The 20,921-nt window shown below is 31.6% G+C and overlaps 2 protein-coding genes across 4 annotated transcripts; one reads left to right on the forward strand and one right to left on the reverse strand.

Moving 5' to 3' along the window:
* Positions 1 to 490: 490 nt before the first annotated feature.
* Positions 491 to 19,907, reverse strand: LOC106100713 (proton-coupled amino acid transporter 4-like). The gene is made up of 9 exons (XM_013279709.1): positions 19,670 to 19,907; positions 5,475 to 5,609; positions 5,129 to 5,279; positions 4,549 to 4,670; positions 3,678 to 3,762; positions 2,909 to 3,153; positions 2,384 to 2,596; positions 1,897 to 2,066; positions 491 to 746 (listed from the first exon to the last, which is right to left on the reverse strand). Exons 1-9 carry the CDS (start codon positions 19,705 to 19,707, stop codon positions 505 to 507), a joined length of 1,401 nt encoding a protein of 466 aa, XP_013135163.1. The 5' UTR covers positions 19,708 to 19,907; the 3' UTR covers positions 491 to 504.
* On the forward strand, positions 6,727 to 12,185 carry LOC106100711 (aarF domain-containing protein kinase 4-like). Of its 3 annotated transcripts, none has more exons than XM_013279708.1 (8): positions 6,727 to 6,951; positions 7,700 to 8,269; positions 8,761 to 8,977; positions 9,060 to 9,269; positions 9,516 to 9,794; positions 10,729 to 10,931; positions 11,194 to 11,345; positions 11,853 to 11,937. In XM_013279708.1, exons 2-8 carry the CDS (start codon positions 7,703 to 7,705, stop codon positions 11,863 to 11,865), a joined length of 1,641 nt encoding a protein of 546 aa, XP_013135162.1. In that variant the 5' UTR covers positions 6,727 to 6,951; positions 7,700 to 7,702; the 3' UTR covers positions 11,866 to 11,937. The 3 variants fall into 3 exon arrangements, with proteins under 3 accessions (XP_013135162.1, XP_013135160.1, XP_013135161.1); XM_013279706.1 differs by having other exon boundaries at positions 6,729 to 6,951; positions 11,194 to 11,346; positions 11,862 to 12,185; XM_013279707.1 differs by having other exon boundaries at positions 6,806 to 6,838; positions 11,194 to 11,346; positions 11,862 to 12,185.
* Positions 19,908 to 20,921: the final 1,014 nt, after the last annotated feature.

A 20,921-nucleotide genomic window follows, 5' to 3' on the forward strand; every position in this document is an offset into this window, starting at 1 on the left:
TATGTTAAAAACATTATTGAAATTATTTTACCAATCAGACGTCTCATTTATTCATATTTGTTGTATCTCATAAGTAACATATTTTTACCGGATTATTTTGATATCAATAAAACAACATAATAAAATAATCTTTTTATTACGATTTGTACAATTCTTTTATTTTTTATTATGAATTAATTCATAAGTATCAAAATTAATCTTACAAATTAAGTATTACATTATAATTATTTAATCTGTAACATGTATCTGCAATAAAAAACATGAACGTTGAATATTAAGTACAAAACAACTACGGTCTAGTTTTAAATTGATGTTATGAAAATGACAAGAAATTTAATTACACAGTAATTAACATTGTGGCCGTAATTTGGAAAAAGGTTGAAAAAAAAAACACGGTGGGCGTGAATTCCAAGTAACAATATGTTACAATAGTTTTGTTCTGTTGGCACAAATGTTACATTTTTCAATTAAAATTAAATTTGTTTTATTAATTTTAAATTACATTTATTCACTAATACGTATAATTTCTCTAATACTTTGCATAACGCCTGTTACCAGTACAAAAGTTCCGAATACGATGAGAAATATGTCTTTAATTAAGATATAATTGTATTTTCCTAGACCTCTCTCCCAGCAGAATATGAGATCAATCAATGATGGTGCTATGAGGCCTAGGAATGAATAGAAGAACGCCCCCTCTAGGCCGATGACCTGTTCCAGACGGGGCAACGTAGCGGCCGCAATTACTGAAAAAGAATTATTTGTTTTTAAAATGATAGAAAACACATTTGAAACCTTTTAACTTATTATAATATATAACGACACATTTTTTTGTAGTATATATAAAACTACTACAAAAACCACACAACTCACGCCCAAACCAAGAGGAGTGCACAGAGACCTCGACTTTCATTTGGCGTAGTACTAGTTCATGTAGAGACAGAGACAAACGAGAGCGTTTCTTCCATACTATCTCCATAAAGGCAAATCGATTTTGTGTGCATTTAATTCAGCGATTCTTGAGTATTTGACTATTCTAGATAATATTCAATCTTTCCTTATACCAATAATAAACTATGTAAATGTATTTAAAAAAAGTCAGTTCATTTCATTTGATAATAATCGTAGGACATCTTTACAATATTTAATGTATTTTAATTTTTTTATTAATTTCGTGACTAGGTCGTTTTCAGTCTTTTTCTGTTTTATTTTTTCCCGCTCATAAATTTAATTGTAATGATGAGTAAACATTATTTATATAGAACACGAAACATGACTTTTCAAATTTTAACCATGGCCAAATGAATAAAATTGGCGATTAAAAATTACATCACAATGTTTGTTTTAAAAAAAATCTTTAGTTATCAATGTTAAAAATCACTCTATACTATTATATTATAATAAATCGTAAACATACACTTATTTGTTGCCTAAAATGTCAGCAATTACAGCACATTTTTGAAGAATTCTTTTTTACTATAAAGCCCTACACTTACATCACGCTTTAGGCTATATATTTCACGCCATTAAACTTAGGGGGTAAATATTTTGGATAAAAACCGTAATGTGGGAAAGAGACCATAAGTTGCTGCCAACATAAAGAAAGAAAGATTGCTAAGGTTTATCATGACATGTCATTTTGAAATTTACAATTAATGTAAACAACAAAATAAAATTTTATGCGGATGAAGTCGCACGGGAACAGCTACTAAGTTATATTTAAAGCATAGAAAAATTAATCTATTTCAATAGAAGGTGAAATACATAGATTAACTTTCCGTCTCTAATAGACCAATTTGCTAAACTTTGCTGAACTTGTAGATGTCACCTATCGATTGTCAACTTTGTAAACGGATTAATAAACTGTCAGGTAAGTAGAACTATAATCTATCTTACCAGTAAGAATAGCGAACACAGCTCGCATGATGGACTGGGCAATGTTGTGGTATTTCTGCGAGACGTGCTGGTTAGTGTTGCGCCACACTATCTCCATGGGCACATAGAACTGCAGCGTGTAAGTGAAGAAAATTGCTACGATGATGAAGCACTTCGCCATCAGGGCCGGACTGAAAATAGTTTTAAATTAGGACGCCTCGTTTCTTCGTGCTTTTGTTAAGAATAAAAATAACATAGTATTTATATTCAAACAGTGGTAAAAAATACATCGTCGGAAAATTTCAAACATGTAAAATTGAAGGCTACGGATTTTTGATGGAAACTATAGACGCAAGTTGCGTAGTTTTGCCGCTAGGTGGCAATCAAAGAAACTTCTTCCATTCTTTTAGAAAACTCAAATCCATCAAATAAGACTATACAATTTTAAACTATCTTAAAAACCATAGCATTTATCGTAGAGACATATAGAGTTTAATTTAACACTTACATTTCTTTTGTGGGCAGATTAAGAGTAATGCTTCCAGCTGCCTCATCGCCATAGCAAATGTAGCCCAGAAAACCCATGATCATGTACAGCAGTACGACAATAGACATTGTAATATTCAGTACACCAGGACAGCCGAGGAAGTGTTGGGGTTTGGCCATTGTATTCTCAACTGGTAGCACCACTCCGATACCTTCCATTGCAAATATAACTGTACTGAAAAATAATAAATGATTAAATCTAGTCTGTGGATCTATTGGTATGTGAAAATTGGACTAACAATGAATCAATGAACGAAACTATAAACAGTTACTGAGATATTTGTATTTGGATAATTATCGAAAATTAAGTTTTACGTAACAAACTGATTGGTTGTAAATAAGTTTCTGGCAGAAACATTATGTAAATTATATACTCAAAATAAGTAAAGTAAGGGATGAAGGAAGCGGTATGACGTAATATTAATTTTCATTTCCTAAGTTATTAGGTAATGAGAGACAGGAATGAGTACCTGGTAAATAAACTTACCCTATAAATAATGGTAATCTTCCAATGTCCACGGACATAGGCCGAGAATCGATACTCGGAAAGTCTGAACATATGTAGTACAAGCAAATAAGGAAAGTGGCGACTAGCAAAATATTGGCGAATCCAGAGAATGGTGCTAGATATTTTAAATTTTTAATCTGTGTAAATATTAATATCGGAACTAGGAACATCAGGCAGTACATAGTGTCCGTGTAGCCATTATCTTCGTAGTAATATGAGACAATCTGGAACAATAAATTTAAAAATCAACAACGGAATTACTTAGAGACTGTCACTGAGTGGGGGTCTGGACGTCCTCGCAGTCTCCGTATCAAGCTCCCGTCGGCTTGGCATACCCAACTGCGTTATTGGGTTGTGGCGTCGCCTCGCTCAACATCGTTAGTTCATTTCACACCTTCAACATGGTCTTAGAAAATTTTTATTCTACTTTACATCATTTTTTTACAAGAAAATTGTAAGAACAATTGATCCGATCAGATGAGAAGGTATTATGTTTGTCATTTTCCACAATTTAATACGTATATTTTGTCATGGCAAATAGAAACCATTTATTCAAGTGTTTCAGGTTACATTATGGTTTTAGTTACTGAGTACAATAATGCCTACATCTTACTTATCATACTGATATTATAAATGCGAAAGTTTAGATGGATGGATTTTTGTTAGAGCTTGTAGCCTAAATGACTTAAAGGATATCTAGTTTAGGATTGTACTGAAACAATACAAAGTTGTCATGCGTCCAAAATACCTGTTTTACTGATTCCACCAGCAATATGACATAGACAGCACAGGCGCCAAGAATGGTGAACGCCATTGCCCAGTCTATAAATATCCTGAAACACGTGTACAACATTTGTTCATACAATTGCTTTTAACATGATCAATTTGTCGTTATTAATATACAAAGTTACACCTTGGTAAAACTGAGCCATGCAATTGTTTTGGCGTATATTTTAAATTGTTATTTTCGTATACGAAAGGAAATGTTCAGTGAAAATGATGTACGTAACAAAACGACCTTATATTCACTTTAAAGAGCGGGCGTACAACTTTGATTAAACTATTGCATAACTGTTGTGCGATTGTCGATTGTTTCGCAGCCAATTCAACTGTAGGTCCACAACTTAAAATCGAGGATTGTGGGCATGTCCATATAAGTTTATACGAATCAAGGTGGGACTAAACAGTTGTGCGATAGTTTAGTTTCAGGTGTTATCTTGATAGATACGTTAGAACTATTTATCGTAAAGATCTCATAACATGTTTTTAGACGTGTCAATAAAGTCTATAATTGATGAATAAACAGGAAGACGTTGAATCAATTTAAATCAATCACCAAATATTTCCTTATCGACTTTGCGTTTGTAATCTTTGTATCAATTTTATTATGTGGCGACAAAGTACCTACATTATTGACATTATGCGTATTGTAGGCATTTTATTATATTTATCTAACACATGTAATTTTCAAAAGTAAAGCGCTAACAAATAGTTTCTCTCAAAATCTCTTAAGTATTATATAAATACAGAAATAATAGGTATATTTTGTCACAGTAGTTTATAGCCGCATTATTTAGGTTCTGCTATCTACACAATGAATGTTAGAAATGACTATTTACCTTGCTGTTTTAGATAATTTTCTCAGAGATCTAGGTCCTGTAGCAAACACAGCTTCAACTGTTTCTGCGTAGCCAAGTGATGGAACTTTAGAGACTCTTGCAACATCCTGTGAAGTCTTAACCTGCAAAAAAATGCTGTGAGTTATAACTGCATTTAATAAAAAATAATTATCTCATTAACAGTGCACTTGATATTCTGTTATTAATAATATTAATTACAAACATTTTGTGTTTTTTGGATGAGATCCAGTTGCGACGCTCGAATGTTGCCACTGTTTTCTGTATATATAGACGTCCCAATTCTGGGCGTTAATAGCCTTTATTTTGCTAAATACCCACTTTCAAAGAAGCCAGAAATATACTTCGAAAAGTTCAAGGTTGCCCATTAAACTACTTATTTAACTAAACGCAATTAAGTAAAGCAAACTAACACGTGGTTATTCAACATTTAAATTTAGGAATCACTTTGGTCCTCCTTACTATTGCCAAAGTAATAGACGGATGGTAACGTATTACCGTAAAAACTTATACAAAAGTAACGTAAAATAACGTAACGTAATAAAAGTTTTGAAATAATTACCAACAAATATACGCAGTGTGTACAAATATATCCCAGTATTATAGTGCCGAAAACGCCCACCAGAGTACCGGCGTTCTTGAAGGCGGCCGGCATTGCTAATATACCGGAGCCTAAAGACGATTTCAGTAGATTGGCGAACGATCTCACATCTCTGTAAATACAAAAGGAATAATGAATAACTCAACTACATCCTGTTTCTGTGGATGTCTTTTTTGCGTTAGAAAAAAGATTGGAATCAAATATCACTACAATATTCTAAGAGTGATGCTTCACTCGTGTTAAGCCATCTCTAATTTAAAATTGTTAAATTCGAGTATTGTGTTAAAATAATAAATTCGCTACTTACGAATTAGGATGTTCCAACTTTCTATTCTGAAAGGGATCGTAAGCGCTAACTTCGACATCTTTTTCTTTGCATTTTGTGTTCATTGTGTTTATTGAGTAAGTCGATGGATAGACGCCATGTTCGGTGATGACTGCTCTGCAAAAATAAAATATTGTAATTAATAATTTGATATATTACTAACACTCTAAACCCCCTACCGATATACCCTATTATATTCATTACTTAGTGTTCAAATGTGTTAAAATTTCAGAAGCTTGTATACACCATTGTTTTCAAAAATATACATGCACTTAACCGTCTGTTTACTTCCAAACTTGAATGTACGTACTATTAATGAATAAGTGCATGTATATTTTTGAAACCGAAAGCATATCTAAAAGTTTTATAAATGCATACATGTTTATGCATCATATGATTTCGCGTCATGGTAATCACAATTTCTATTTATTAAAAGATCATCGATAAACATACACGTCATACATATTTTAATTACAACATAAACATGTTTATAAATAACTAGCTTTCGTTCGCGACTTCGTCCGCGTGGAATTGAAAAAAAAGTAGCCTATGTGTTCTTCCAGACTGTCTTCTAAATCTATACCAAATTTAATCGAAATCCGTTCAGCCTTTTAGGCTACAAACTCTAACAAACATTCATCCATCCATCTAAACTTTCGCATTTAATTTCGCAGTATGATAGTATGAAGTATCGAAATTAAAAAAGAAATTGGGTAAGGAGATCTGTAAATGTTTACTATTTAAAATAAAGTAAGTGACCAGCACTTATATTCAAATACTGCATGTTTTTGCTGTTTGTGTAATATAACAAACAAAAAAAGACTCTTTGTAGTTTTAATTAATTACAAGGGCATTGGGTTAATAACATTTAATTTGTGAATGTTTTCTGTTTTCAGATGTTTAGTAAGTTATAATTACGAAAATTGTCTTTTTTACTTTAAATTATTTCATAAATGAATATAAATAAAAAAATTAAACCATAGACAACGACTGTGCGCTGTGTTAGTGATTCTATGTTTGCGTGCATCGTGTAGTCTTGTCTTAACTCTTACTGGACAATTTGTATAGGCTATATATTTTCACGCCAGAAAACTTAGGGGGGTAAATATTTGGGATAAAAACCCTAATGTGGGTTAGAGAACATAAGTTGCTGCCAACATCAAGAAAGTAAGATTGGCAAGGTTTGTCATGTCATTTTGACATTTGCTGTTGACAATTTGACAGATGCATGGACAGATGTAAACAATAAATTCATAATTTCATGCGGATAAAGCCGCACGGGAACAGTTAGGTATAATTACGAATATATCGATTCCAACTTCTTTGAGAGTAAAAATCGAAAATCTGTAAGTTTCATACCTGATTTCACATAACATTCCTACTAAGTTGTCAAAAGAATCGTCTAACTAATCATACTTATTTAGACAAACTATGAAATTTTTGCATTAAAATATAACAGGTGAGTAAAATAAAAAACATACTAACTACAGTTAAATTAGAGTAAATCATTTATTTCGCGTGTGTATTTTTATTATCTTATAAATATCATACACACAGGACTTAACCTACAAATTATAATTTTTGCTTTTTATTTATGATAAATCAATTAATTCCATGTAAAAAGATGTTAAGTTAAAAATTAAGACCATATAAATAGATAGTCTCACAAAATGTTATGTTTAGTTTTATGTATTACAGAGGTATGAAATAAAAACCTGATTTTGTTATGCAATTGTTGGAGTTTTTATATATAGAAACTGTTATGTAACCATCCAACAGCAATACTTTTAGTAAATATTTTTCATTGCCCTTATAAATTACATATTTAATACTACAAAAATTCAATAACATCATCACCAGCTTAATATATGTCCCCACTGATGGGCTCGGAGCCTACCTGAAATTAGGGTGGGTCGGTTGACTTCACACCTATCTTTGAATTTCTTTGCAAATATACGCAGGTTGCATCACAATGTTTTCCTTCACCAAAAGAACATTGGGTAAATTATGCACATATGAAATTTAGAAAATTGTAAATAAAATTAGTACATGGCAGAATTCAAAGCTAAGACTTGCGGATTATAAGTCAAGTGCTCAAACCCCTGAGCCACTCAATAACAACATATAAGAGAGCAGGAAATGTCCCACATGTGTTAAGGTTGTGCAATAAACAAGTATAATAATATTCAATTGTTTATTTATTTCAGACTATGTCTCACCTTACTGATTTATTGGGAGTTATCAAGGGACTTCGGCAAGTAGTCGAATCTGGTATTAAATTACAGCAAGAAAATTCTAGATTAGTATGGAATAATTCTAGTATAAGACCGTTTTTACAGAACTGTCCTACTAATACAATAAAAAATTACAAAGCAAATGAAATGGCTCCAAAAGATTTAATTGAGCATGTGTTTGTTGTGGCACATGGTTTTAGAAAGTATGCTACTATGCATGTCCCTCTTGTCAGTACTAGTGTAGAAAGTAAAGGTTTAATAGATGAAAAGTTAAAAGATGAGATAGAGCAGTTAAATAAAGAATTTGATAAAACATTTGAAATATTGAATAAGGCAAAAGGTATGAAAGAATCTACTGACAGGAAAGTTCTGGAATTTGAAGCACCTTTAGAGGCAATTCAAATGGAAGGTGTTGTCAAAACATCTTTACAAGATATTAAAACAAAGCATAATCAAGAGCAACTAAGAAGCCTTACTTTGGAGGAATGTACAAGTAGAGATGTAGTTCCAAAGCCAGTTGCAAAAAAGAAGCTTAAACTCACTGTGAGTCAATTTCTGCTTTGAATACTATCAAAAAAGACTAACCTTCTTTAAACATTTAACACATTTAAGTAATAACCTGTTAATTTTTTAAATATATGCAAATTCAATTTAAATGAGAAATTTTACACATTCAACAGACTAATGGCTGAATGTTGAATATGTAAAAGTGTCTTAAATGATTAGGTTGTCTTTTCATTCCTAATTCCATTATAATTTTGATGTCGGTCAGACTATAAGCGGTGATATAAAGCCAAGTAGTTTCAGTATGTGGTCATAACTATGTCATTTATAGTTTGCTTTTATTTGATTTTGTTTCGGTATCTAAATTTATGATACAATTTAAATTTTAATGAGTGTCATTATAAAGGTAAAATTAGATTGACATGTTTGTTAAAATTTCACAAATCAATTGAAGTGTAGATGAACAAATTCATTAGACTTGACACTTGGTCTAAGTGCATGGTTCATAATTATTGCAATTAATGTTACAGTTAAGTTCAAGTTCCAAGGAACGTGTAGTACCATCATCACGTATCGGAAGAATGTTTTCATTTGGTTCGCTGGCAGCCGGGCTGGGAGTTGGGACCGTGGCACAGTATGCTCGGAATACATTTCAATCTGTTACTGGGAAGGTAGATGACTCTAGTAATGCTTTCTTGTCACCAGCTAATGCTGAGAGAATTGTTGATACATTGTGTAAAGTTAGAGGTTAGTAATAATTGCATGTAAATATCTTACTGAGGACTGTTAAATTAATATGAAACTATATTAATAATGTCTTTTCTCATAGGTGCAGCTTTAAAGTTAGGACAATTGTTAAGTATTCAAGATGATACAATAATATCTCCTGAATTCCAAAAAATCTTTGAGCGTGTACGCCAGTCTGCGGATTTCATGCCCAGTTGGCAAGTTGAGAAAGTAATGAGTTCCCAATTAGGTGGTGATTGGCGTGCTCGTCTGCAACATTTTGAAGACAAGCCTTTCGCAGCAGCGTCTATTGGTAATTTTAACATAATGTTTAATATTACTATCTCAATAAATACCTGATTGTAAAGTAACTAGCACGTTCCTTCGACCACATCTTCACTTTGTTTTAGTTGGGATAGTGGTCATCGCTGGTTTATACATGATAAAACAAAAACTAAAATAAGGCAATTGAGATTCGTTCTTAATGTGATAATCTATTTAAATGTATATATTCTTTTAACCTGTTTAAATTTTGGAAAATCATATATTGTTTTTTAAGGGCAAGTTCATTTAGCTGTACTCCACAATGGTCAAGAAGTGGCAATGAAGGTTCAGTATCCTGGTGTAGCTAAGGGCATCAATAGTGATATTGATAATTTAGTTGGAGTATTAAAGGTGTGGAATGTCTTCCCGAAGGGCATGTTTATTGATAATGTAGTTGAAGTTGCTAAGAAGGAATTGTCTTGGGAAGTTGATTATGTCCGGGAGGCGGAATGTACAAAGAAGTTCAAACGACTCCTTGCACCATACCCTGAATACTTTGTTCCGGATGTTATAGGTAATACTAGAAGGTATACTATTTTATTACTAAAAATGCTTGAATTTATATATGTAAATATACAGTAGAACCTCGTTAACTAAAATCTCTATAACTTCAAAAAATAATATGTTCCCTTCCCTTCAGAGCCCAAATATACAACTTAAAATACGCAACCTCTCTAACTTATATAAGTAATCTCTGTATTGGCCCTCAGTAACTTAAAGAAATGTTTCCACAACCTCTATAACATAAAAATGTTTGTTAATGAGTCATTTTGAATGAGTGTGCAAAACAAAATGTTTCAGTATTTATTGCTTGCACGATCATTTATAGAGCAATATAACAGCATTAAAGATAATGTATTCTCCTCTATTTGTCATTGAAAATCAAATCGATTTAGAAACTGTGATTTTTTAAAACAAAAGAAAGTCACAGACTTTTTTAAGTAGAGACCTGCAATGTGCAATGTGAATAATTAAATATGATTATTTGAATTTCCAAAACTGACCAGGTCTCGATAGGGACGAAAGTTATCTCGTAGTCTACGAAAGCCACGCAAAGATTGCAAATTATACTCAGTAGACTTTTGTATAATTTGCTTGAGGGTGTGAATGTGGTCTACGGTATTGTAACCCTTTCGAAACCCAGCCTGTTCCGGTGGCTGGTACTCGTTTAGCTTTCGGGAGAGACAATTCGTAGTGGTCCTAGTCCATATTTACTAGTCATAGTCCCTTTCCCGCATGATGATTTTTATTTCAATGTATTTACCATCTAACTTTAATAGCTTGAAAATATATAGCCTAAAGCGTGTATTAAGTGTAGCGTTTTTTAACCAAAAGAGAATTATTCCAAAACTATCATACGTTGTGATTGCTGACATCTAACTAAGTAATGTGTGTTAACGCTTTATTATAAGTATAGAGTATGCTATTTTTTTCCTTTACTTTTTTAGAGGATCTATGTACAGCGGAAGTAATAACAACGGAATTAATTGAGGGAACGCCATTAGATAAATTGTTCGACGCTCCGTATGAGATTCGTTATGATATAGGAAGGAAAATAATGCAATTGTGTTTACGTGAAATGTTTGTGTTTCGTTGTATGCAGACTGATCCCAACTGGGCGAATTTCTTCTACAATACAACAACTAAACAGGTACTCCATATCTATAGTAATATGATAAAATGTTAACATACTTTTATGTAGGAGTCAGCAATCGCGGCACGTTCTTGTATAATTTTTTTTTAATATAAAAAAACTACACTTATGACAAGCTACAGGGTGTATATATTTTTGAATAAATTGAAAAAAAGTTTCATGTGAGAAAGGGACAAAACCTACAAGCCAGCAAAACAGTACTTGTAAACAATAAAGAAATATATATCGATGTGTTAACACTATTGACATGTAATTTTAGGTTATTTTATTGGATTTTGGCGCGACTCGAGAATATTCCAAGGAGTTTATGGATCAGTACATTGAGATTATAAAAGCCGCTTCAGAGTGCGACCGCGCCACCATCTTGCGGATGTCGCGAGATATGAAGTTCCTTACAGGCTACGAATCAAAAGTAAGACAAAGTTTCTTTGCATTTCTTTTAGATATCTAATAAAATTACTTAAACGCAATTTAAATAAGATAATTGGTAATAATTCAATCTCCATACATTTTTAATCTTATTTTTCTACTGCCGAAATGTACAAAAAAGTATATCTCCACTTTTATCATATAAAATAAAAGTGGAGAGAGATTTATCTCTACTTCTATTTTTGTGTGTTGAAATAACTCAAAAACTACTGCGTCGATTTTAATAATTCTTTCACCTTTAGAAAGGTAATTTATCTGTGAGTAACATATGCCATGTTTTTTGTATTTCCTTTTACTTCAACGCACAATAAGTCGCGAGCAACAGCGAGTACTAAATATAAAAAATTTTACAAGATTTCTTGTAAATAATTTTATAATTAGTTTGGAAAGAATCGAATATTTCTTTCCTTAACCTTACCAGACTGTTTTATATTTTTCAAAGCTCTTATACTTTTAATTTTTTGCGGTTATTGTTTGAGAGTTTTTAACATTTTTTAGATAATGGAAGAATCCCACGTGGATACTGTGATGACATTGGGCGAAATGTTCACTAGTGAAGGCAACGGAGAGTTCGACTTCGGTACACAGAAGACAACCAGACGTATACAAGATTTAGTACCGACGATACTTACACATAGACTGTGTCCGCCGCCGGAAGAAATATATTCCTTACATAGAAAATTATCAGGCGTATTCTTACTCTGCTCAAAACTTAAAATAAAAATGAATTGCCGAGATATGTTCCGTGAAATTTACGATCAATACAAAATGAATATTTCAAATTAGTAATTAATTGAACTCGATTAAATATGACTATACAATAATATAATAATATATAATTTCATGACATTTGTCATCATCATCATCCACTTGCCCTTATCCCATATTGAGGGTCGGCACAGTATGTGCTGCTCTTCAATACATCTCTATCAGTCATATCTGAATCCACTCCCTTCTTAAGCATATCCTCTTTCACACAATCCATCCATACTTTCTTTGGTCTTCCTCTTCCTTTGTACCCATCCACATTCAATCTTGATAGGAATTTGCTTCACCAGCACTCAAAATGATAAAATAAATAAAGTTTGTTATTTATTCACATTTTGATTTATATTAATACAAGTGTATATAAAAAAAATAAGATATTTTTCCACTATACATAACATGTTCTTTTCTCTATTTTCGAACAACTAACTGAACATCAAACATATGTCTTTATTTAAATTATCCTAGACAGCCAGTCTTACACTGCAACCTCTAAATAAAGTAGGTTTCATTTACAACAAATCTTAACACTCCCAATGTTACAGCACTTACTGTATTGATGTTTTGGCTTTTAATTTTTTACTAGCCGGCCGCCTGCCTGACGCCAAACCCTCCTAGGGACTACTTAAATAATATCTATTAACTTTTATTTATTATACATACTCATTAAAATTAAAATAATTACAAAGCCAACGGGGAATAAAAAAAATGTGAAAAATAAGACACACACACACAAGGCAACACTAAAAATAAGTTACTCTATTATATTTCTGTTTCTGGTGTTTCTCACTTGATTTTTTTGTTGGTTGTTGTTCCCTGGGCTATAGTTGTTTCTGTCCTCTGAGTTTTGATGGGTACCGTTTCCTAAAATGTGATTCTTGTGTGGATTTTTGAGTTTTAATCGATAGTTGTTGAGGTCAAAGCTCGTCAAAATATGATCGTTAAGCTTTACTGCTATTACAATGGTACCTTAAAATGTCCGTATAGTTCCTGTCAAATCTTGCATGAATTATTTCATATAGAGGGGTAAATATGGTATATACTTTTTTACTTCCTTACGATCCAATTTATTTTCCTTACTTCGAAACACCAAGTATTAAATATCAACAACCAAAAACATAAATAAATAAAATAATTTCCCTTAAAACAATCTGACAGTTGACCACTGACATTGACTTTTTTTAGGGTAAGCATTATATTAACAAAAGTTCAAATTGGGTCAGATTAACGAATATTAAATCTTAATATAATAAATTAAATACTTTTTTTTAAACTACACAGTGGTATGATTTATAATTCCCTATTTTCCTTTAAAATGCTAGAAATTATTATAAATTCAAAAACATGTTTTTTAACTGTACAGTATTGGAGGAAAATACTGTTGATTTTCTTTCTAACTAATGTTAATTATGATGATTTTTATGATTTATTGTAATTTGGCATCGAGCAGTAAATACCTATTTTAAATTCAGATAACATCTATACTAATATAATAAAGCGTAAATACACTACTCCGTGGCGCAGGATATCAAAGATCACAGCATATTTTTGAATAACACTTTCTTAAATAAAAAGACCTACACTTACGACACGCTTTAGCTTATTTATTTTAAGATAACCTTCATGTAGGAAAGAGACCCACACACTACAAGCTGCCAATATTAAGGAAGCAAGGTTATTATGGTAACGGTAATTTTGACATTTGCAATTGATAATATGAAAATGTAAACAATTAGATATAGTTTTTATGATTTCATGCGGATGAAGTCGCACGGTAACAGCTAGTTTGGTATATTTCCAAACGCAACGTCCTCGCGTTGGATATTAGGTACTTTGCAAGCAAAACAGATATATTTCTGTAGATAATTGAGTGCTTGTTAATATAAAATAACAGAATGGCGCAAATCATGACCGCATTATTCGGTATCACTCAAGTTGGCATTAGATCTTACGACTTGTCTCTCGGGATTATGTGCAGTATCAATCCTACTTAATAAAACATACAACTAAAAGACGATGGAATTGTGTAAAACTTCTGATATTATTGCGTTGTTATAAAGGAGAATTTCACAACATTATTGTTGATCTGTAATCTTTTATGTATGGTTCTGTTTATTCTTAAAAATAATTTTATTAGGATTTCGTATTTATGGTATTTTTGTAAATTCTGCGGAATATGATTTTTTGCTAATTAACAAAAAAAATTGCTAAATATCTTTTAAACCAGCTATCATGGTATTATTAAATGATGAGCAAATTTTAAAAGATGCAGGTAAGAATAATGTTACTTTTTCATTTGTTAACTAATAATTCATGTAACTTGAACATTAAACATTGAAATGCATGTAAACTTTAAGCAATAAACATAACATTTTTATTATGTAGTGGTCGTAATTCATGTTTACAATTATGTTTACGTGAATTTGATACTACAATGTAACATTACAAAAAGTATTTTGTGATTTCTAAAAAGAGATTTAATTGATGATCGAAGGAATCAAATTCTTGAATACACTGGCAATAATTTCTTTTGTTATAAAATCAAAATCGAACGGCAACCGATAAATTACGAAACATTTTTGCACCAATGGCTTTTTATCATATTATATCAGATAATAAAAAAATACGTGACTGGAGAGTAGTACATACAGTGAACTACAAATCAACGGACTTTAAATAACTAATAGAAATTGTGATATTTTATAATGATAATCTTATACTCATGGGACTGTGGGATTGAGCTTTTCATGGGCCGCTATTTCTTTAACGTTTACCACCGTTCAAGTAAAAAAATATTATAGTTGTTTTTCATTGCCGAAATATTACGTTAATATATAAATATTAACGTAATTTCAAAATGTTGCAGATAAAAGTGCTTTAAAATAATAAAGATAAATCAACGCATACACTATAAATGGCTCTGATATTTAGATAAACCGTGTTTTTCTTATGAAGTCATCAGTCGTGACTTAATTAAGGAAGTTCAAGTTATTTACCTAAGCTAAGGTTAAATCATACAATTAGTAAGTAAAAATACAATATTTTATAGTAAGATTCCCGTACGACTAAAAATAGCAATTATTTTATTTATACTTTCTCTTACAATAAAATGTAATATATATTTTATTTATAACATAAGGTGGCAAAAGAGCAAGCGGCCACCTGAAACCGCCAAAATGGCGAATCGACCGCCTACCATTATACGACGGAGGAGGAGACGCACATAAAGATGACATTTCCCCTTCCTATGCACCTCATCCACCGTTCCCGCTTCCCCTTCCCAACCTCTCCTTATAAGAAAAGGGTGGTAAAGAGAAAGGGATTTAAATTAGACCTCCGGCACCACATTCATCAGTCGAAACATGGAATTGCTTCCATTTCACGCCTATGTTCTGTGTGGTTGTGGTATTACACCGGGCGTGCCGGCCCATTCGTGCTAAGATGTTAAAGCGGGCACTACCACTGTTAAATATACATTATAGTGGTTTAAATAATTATGTTATCTGTCAAGGGCAAAAGAAATGTTTTTTTTGTTTTTTTGAAGTGACAATGACACACATTCTACTGATGTTAGTACCATAGATATTTTCCTAAGGTCGTCTACACAGGGCCGTAACTAAAATAAATATAATGTAACGTTCTTATACGTCTAGCTATACAAGAAGTAATTGTGATTTAAGAGAATTTAGAATAATTGCCATGTAAAGATTTTTATTGCGGAAATTAGCATATTTACAGGATTATTCTTATCTAGATATCAGATGGTACACAAGTATAGATACAAGATTTTTAATTTTTTTTTTCGGTTAGGAATAATAACACGACGGAAGATGATAAAAAATGACAATACCGTGTTGTAAATGCCTTACTTCATAAACCTGCTTTTTAGTTTTAATGATCTTTTTGAAGACAAACATTCGTCTCCAATTATCGTAATATTAGCACAGCATTTAAGATAAAGACAATAAAAACCGATCACGAGTTAAGAAGTGACGGTGTACAGTCACTATTTAAATCAAATACGTTTTCTATTTTTTAATTAGAAGCAACATAGTGGCAAGCAATAAAACTAACACTAAGAATATAGTATTTATGTTGTGTGAAAATACCTCGGTACGATTATAAACACATCATTAGTTACGCTCTGTGGCTATAGACAAATGTTTTACAAGCTCATAAAATCAAATTTCTAGACGTATACTCGTATAGTAAATCTCTTATCGCATCAGATGTTTTTACACATTTTTTTATTAGTAAACCAAAAATATTGCCGTGTTTGTTTACAAACATACACAAGTGTGTGTCTCTTTCTACAGCTATCTTTCTTCTCTGTCATGTAACGGAATTTGACAAAGCGTGATGCGAATCCAAATTTATAGTACCTATTACATTAGCAAGTACATACTAAGAACTAGATTTACACTTAGAATGTAATCTGGTTTAAGACATTTACTTGTGACTTGTATATTTAATCTAGACAAGTTGTGCTACATTTTAAGTCAGGTTGTTACGTAAAATACTTTTTGTCAGTAGCTTATTACTTAATAGATTTTATAACAACTATTTCAACATTAAAAACAAAAACCAAATATAAAGGTCTATTAAAATATAAATTTTTATTTATAAATCATGGTTTGATCGGTTAAACTCAGAACTATGCTGTTACTTAGCAACTATGTGTTCTTCCAGATTATATTATACTTTTTGTTAATTTTATTAACTAGCTTTCGGCCGCAATTCCGTTCCCGTTGAATTAAAAAAAAATTCGAGTAGCCTATGTGCTCTTCCAAACTATCCTCTACATCTATACCAAATTTCAACAAAATCCGTTTAGACGTTAAAGCTACAAACTCTAACAAAAAATTATCTATACATCTAAAGATAGAATATAGCTGTACAATTACGGTTAATGTTTTTTATAATTCAAAATATATGCTAAAATTAGGAGCGATCGTGAAACATAGGCCAGAATAAATATATGAGATTTCAGTGGTGTAGTAAATCTCCTTTAAAGATTATGAATGTAAATCGACGCAGTAATAAAACACTATAATCGTACGTGCAATGTCACGATGTAATAATATGCGGTGAGCTGAAGTAAAGCCTGAGATTCAAAGATTAAATCAATTATGTCGTGTCATAAATGTTGATATTTATAAAGCTTGTTTGAAGACCTGCATGATGATTTAAATCTAGATTCTCTTAAGGTAATGATACCAGTTTTTAGCTAAATTAAAGTCACAAGATTTTTATATTAAAAAGTTACGCTATACTAAGTCGTGAATGTGGCTCGAGTTAAAACTGAATTCGTCAGTTTAACAAACTTTTGATTACTATTATTTGCAATGAATTTGATTATTATGATGAAATCGTTAATATTTATATTCCATATTAGTTGTTACCTCCAGTTTCGCATGCATTTTTTTAGCTCTCCGATAAGTTTTGAATACAAATTATGTTTTATTCGCAGTTCACATTCGTACTAATTAAGATGTCGCTGTTGCTAAATTCAGCCTTGAATCAAAGATAAGTAATAACCGTCTTTCAATGACATCTTTTCAGCATCAGTGGCCTATTTATATGATACTTCAATAATGTCAATGAAGCTACAAGGTCAATATCGTAGTATGATTAAATGTCAATTAAATATTAAAAGCAAGAAAATTTTGAATCACTCTTTTGGATTGTATCCTGTATTTACTGTAGGTGTAGCTAAAGAGAGCTAAATTGATTGCCAGAGGCAGTGAAGGGTTGGGAAGATGAAGATGTAAGAAGTGAGGGGTAGTGAAGATGAGCTGGGTGAGGGGAGGCCAGCTGATCTTCGATTCGAATAATCTATACTATAATAATAAAGCGTAAACACACATTTCTTTTTTGCCTAAGATGTCAGCAATTACAACATTTTTAAATAATTCTTTTTTTAAGAAAAAGCCCTACACTTACGGGACGCTTTAAGCTATATATTCACGACATTAAACTTGGGGAGTAAATATTTGGAATAAACAACTTAATGTGGGAAAGAGACCATAAGTTATAAGTTGCTGCCAACATCAAGGAAGCGAGGTTGCCATGATTTGTCAGCATGTCATTTTGACATTTGCAATTGATAAATTGACACATGTAAACAATAAAATGAAACTTTCATAATTTTATGCGGGTGAAGTCGCACGGGACCAGCTATATAATATAAATGGTAGCCGCCTTGCTCAGTGACGTTCTTCTATAAAACGATCAATCGAAATTCCCTACAAACATGAAACTAAACTAGAATTTTTTTACCTAATGTTTACAAGATTGTCTGGTCTATAATGTGATTGTCTTGATAGTCTTTGTTATAATGCGTGACCTTAGTGTCATGTCAGACATGCCCAAGAACCTGTTGTATGCTCTTTTATGGTGGTAACTACACAGGTTCGCTGCAGACTGACGTATCCGCTTCCCACGTAACGATTTTATAAATTACGTCGTTGCCATGTCGTCCGCATTATTTGCGAGAGATTTTTTTTATGCTTTTCGTGTGCTTTAACCGGTTTTTGGACTTCTCAGAAACGCAAGGTGTATGGTCATCAGATCACGTGTTCGTAATTATTTTAAAGCATGTACGATATTTATTTTATATTACAAAGGAAATTTTGAGCCAGAGTTTTTTTATTTCTACATAAAGTTTATCCCCAGGTTGATTAAAAGTTAGTAATACATCCTCAAATATAACGTAATCATGTTTTTGATGCATATATATGTCGGTAATCTATACTGATTTTAAAAAGAGGAGAGATTTGTATTTCTGTATTTTTGTATACATTGAAACAAATTAAAAAAACTACTGGGCCGATTTCTAAATATCCTTCAACAATAATTAGTTATATCATCAGTGAGTAGGCTATATTTTTTTAATTTCGCACAGACGAAGTCGCGAGCAACAACTAGTTCAAATATAAATGTATTTTTATATTTATTCAAAGATAGGATCAGGCGGAGTTTGATTATTTTGTATCAAGATGTATTTAGTAAATTTAATTAACGCGTAGTTTTCCGTTTAAAAATAAACACAAGCTTAACCTTAAAGCTAAATGTTTTCTGTTTATAAATACATTTGAGTAGGTCGTGTTTTAAGAAGTGTTTGTCGTTCATTGAACAACTGTTGTTGATTACAAGGTTAAAAATACGTCAACGTAGAAAAAATCTATGAACACTTTAAAAACAAAAATAAAAAATTTACTTATAGTGGATAGTAGTTAATATGATAAATTTAATATAGAATAATAAGATACATTTTTCGTATTACCAAGTTCGTTTCTACTAAAAAAATCAAACAAGTATTAACATTGTTTTGTTCTAACTTAGGATAATTGAAACTTATTCATTAATAATTATTAAAATATTGGCTTTAAACTCACATTTGTTTATCACTGCACATGAAATACATAACAAATGTAAACAAATTATTTTTTCACTAAAATCAACCAGATATTTCACACTGTACGTCTGTTGATGATTTCCAATCACCGTCACTAATTGAATAAATAAAAAAAAATACTTACGTAGAACTGAACTCCTTCATATTGTAGCTGTTGGCCATTTTTAGTTTCTTAGTATATCACTAATTAGTGCTACTTTCTCATTTGTTTGTTATTATTTACAAAGTATTGCGCGCGCGCACGACATCTTTCGTACTGTGTGAATCTGACTATGCTCCGACCGTCGTATAAATATGTTATGTATCGTTTAACACGAGTGGCGTCTCAGACGGCGTTTTGGCAAGTATCCCCAGAATAAGATTCACGTTGATGAGATCTGTTTATTCAACGCCAAGAATTTATAATTGATTTTCCCGTCTCGGTTTCCCTGGTGTTAAGTATAGCGATAAGTTTATAAATGTTGATAAACGCTGGCAAGTCCCGAAGGACATTGGTGATTGATTACACTATGTATAATTAGAAAGTGTATGAAAAAACAGGAAAATCCTTTTTATAAATAAGCGACGGTTTTACTTTAGTGGCAGAATTTACACAAAATACATTTGTGGAATATCCACAAAAGAAACCGGATTTACTTGTATAAATAAAAGAAAATAAACCACTTTTGTTTTTCTTATTGCCTTTATGTTCCTCAAGTTTATTTTTTTGTTTTTTATTAAGCAAATAATCTACACTGTGTTAAATATGATGCATTGGATACGTTCAGACAGATGTTACGAGGTGTAACGTTCGTAATGAGTAGTTCGTTGGTTTTCCGTAACACGACTGCATAAATGCTCATTGTCAAATATGTTATTACACCGCAGTTTTAACGCACCGTTAGATGCTTTAAATTGTAGAATATATAAATGTAAGGACTATGCGAGTAGATTGATTGGAATTATTATGTCGCTAGTATGATTGATGTTTACATCCTGTATAAGGAAATATTGAGATACAGGTAGATTTTTTTTTCTAATAACAAAACATTTTCCTGGTAACTAAAACAGGTATGTTGCAATGATCTCATAGTTGGCATGATGTATGAATTTAGGTATTAATTACGTTGAGCGAATTATACCTTGCAAAAAGGTATGAAGATTTTATTGAAATAATCATGTTCTTACAGTATAGCTGTGCCGTCACAGTAAAGAATAGCATAATCTCTTAGCTAAAAAAATTATTAAATAACAAGAAAATTACTTATTGGCAAAAAAAATCGCTATTTTATATAACCTATATGAATCTATTAGGAGTTATTATAATAATAGTTACATAGATTGATACATATAACTTGAAAGTAGCGCCAGTGACATGAGAAGCAAAATATTACCGT

This window comes from Papilio polytes, unplaced genomic scaffold, assembly GCF_000836215.1.
Source record: "Papilio polytes unplaced genomic scaffold, Ppol_1.0 DF824047.1, whole genome shotgun sequence".
NCBI classification, from domain to species: domain Eukaryota; kingdom Metazoa; phylum Arthropoda; class Insecta; order Lepidoptera; family Papilionidae; genus Papilio; species Papilio polytes.

Excerpts from the sequence above, each read along its gene's own strand:
- LOC106100711 (XM_013279706.1), top strand. The coding sequence starts at position 7,703 with ATGTCTCACCTTACTGATTTATTGGGAGTTATCAAGGGACTTCGGCAA. Across the intron at positions 8,270-8,760 it reads AAAAGAAGCTTAAACTCACT|TTAAGTTCAAGTTCCAAGGA; the intron begins GTGAGTCAATTT and ends TTAATGTTACAG. Across the intron at positions 11,347-11,861 it reads TTACAGGCTACGAATCAAAA|ATAATGGAAGAATCCCACGT; the intron begins GTAAGACAAAGT and ends AACATTTTTTAG.
- LOC106100713 (XM_013279709.1), bottom strand. The coding sequence starts at position 19,707 with ATGGCCAACAGCTACAATATGAAGGAGTTCAGTTCTAC. Across the intron at positions 3,763-4,548 it reads AAATTATCTAAAACAGCAAG|GATATTTATAGACTGGGCAA; the intron begins GTAAATAGTCAT and ends CACGTGTTTCAG. Across the intron at positions 747-1,896 it reads TGTGTTCGCTATTCTTACTG|TAATTGCGGCCGCTACGTTG; the intron begins GTAAGATAGATT and ends ATTCTTTTTCAG.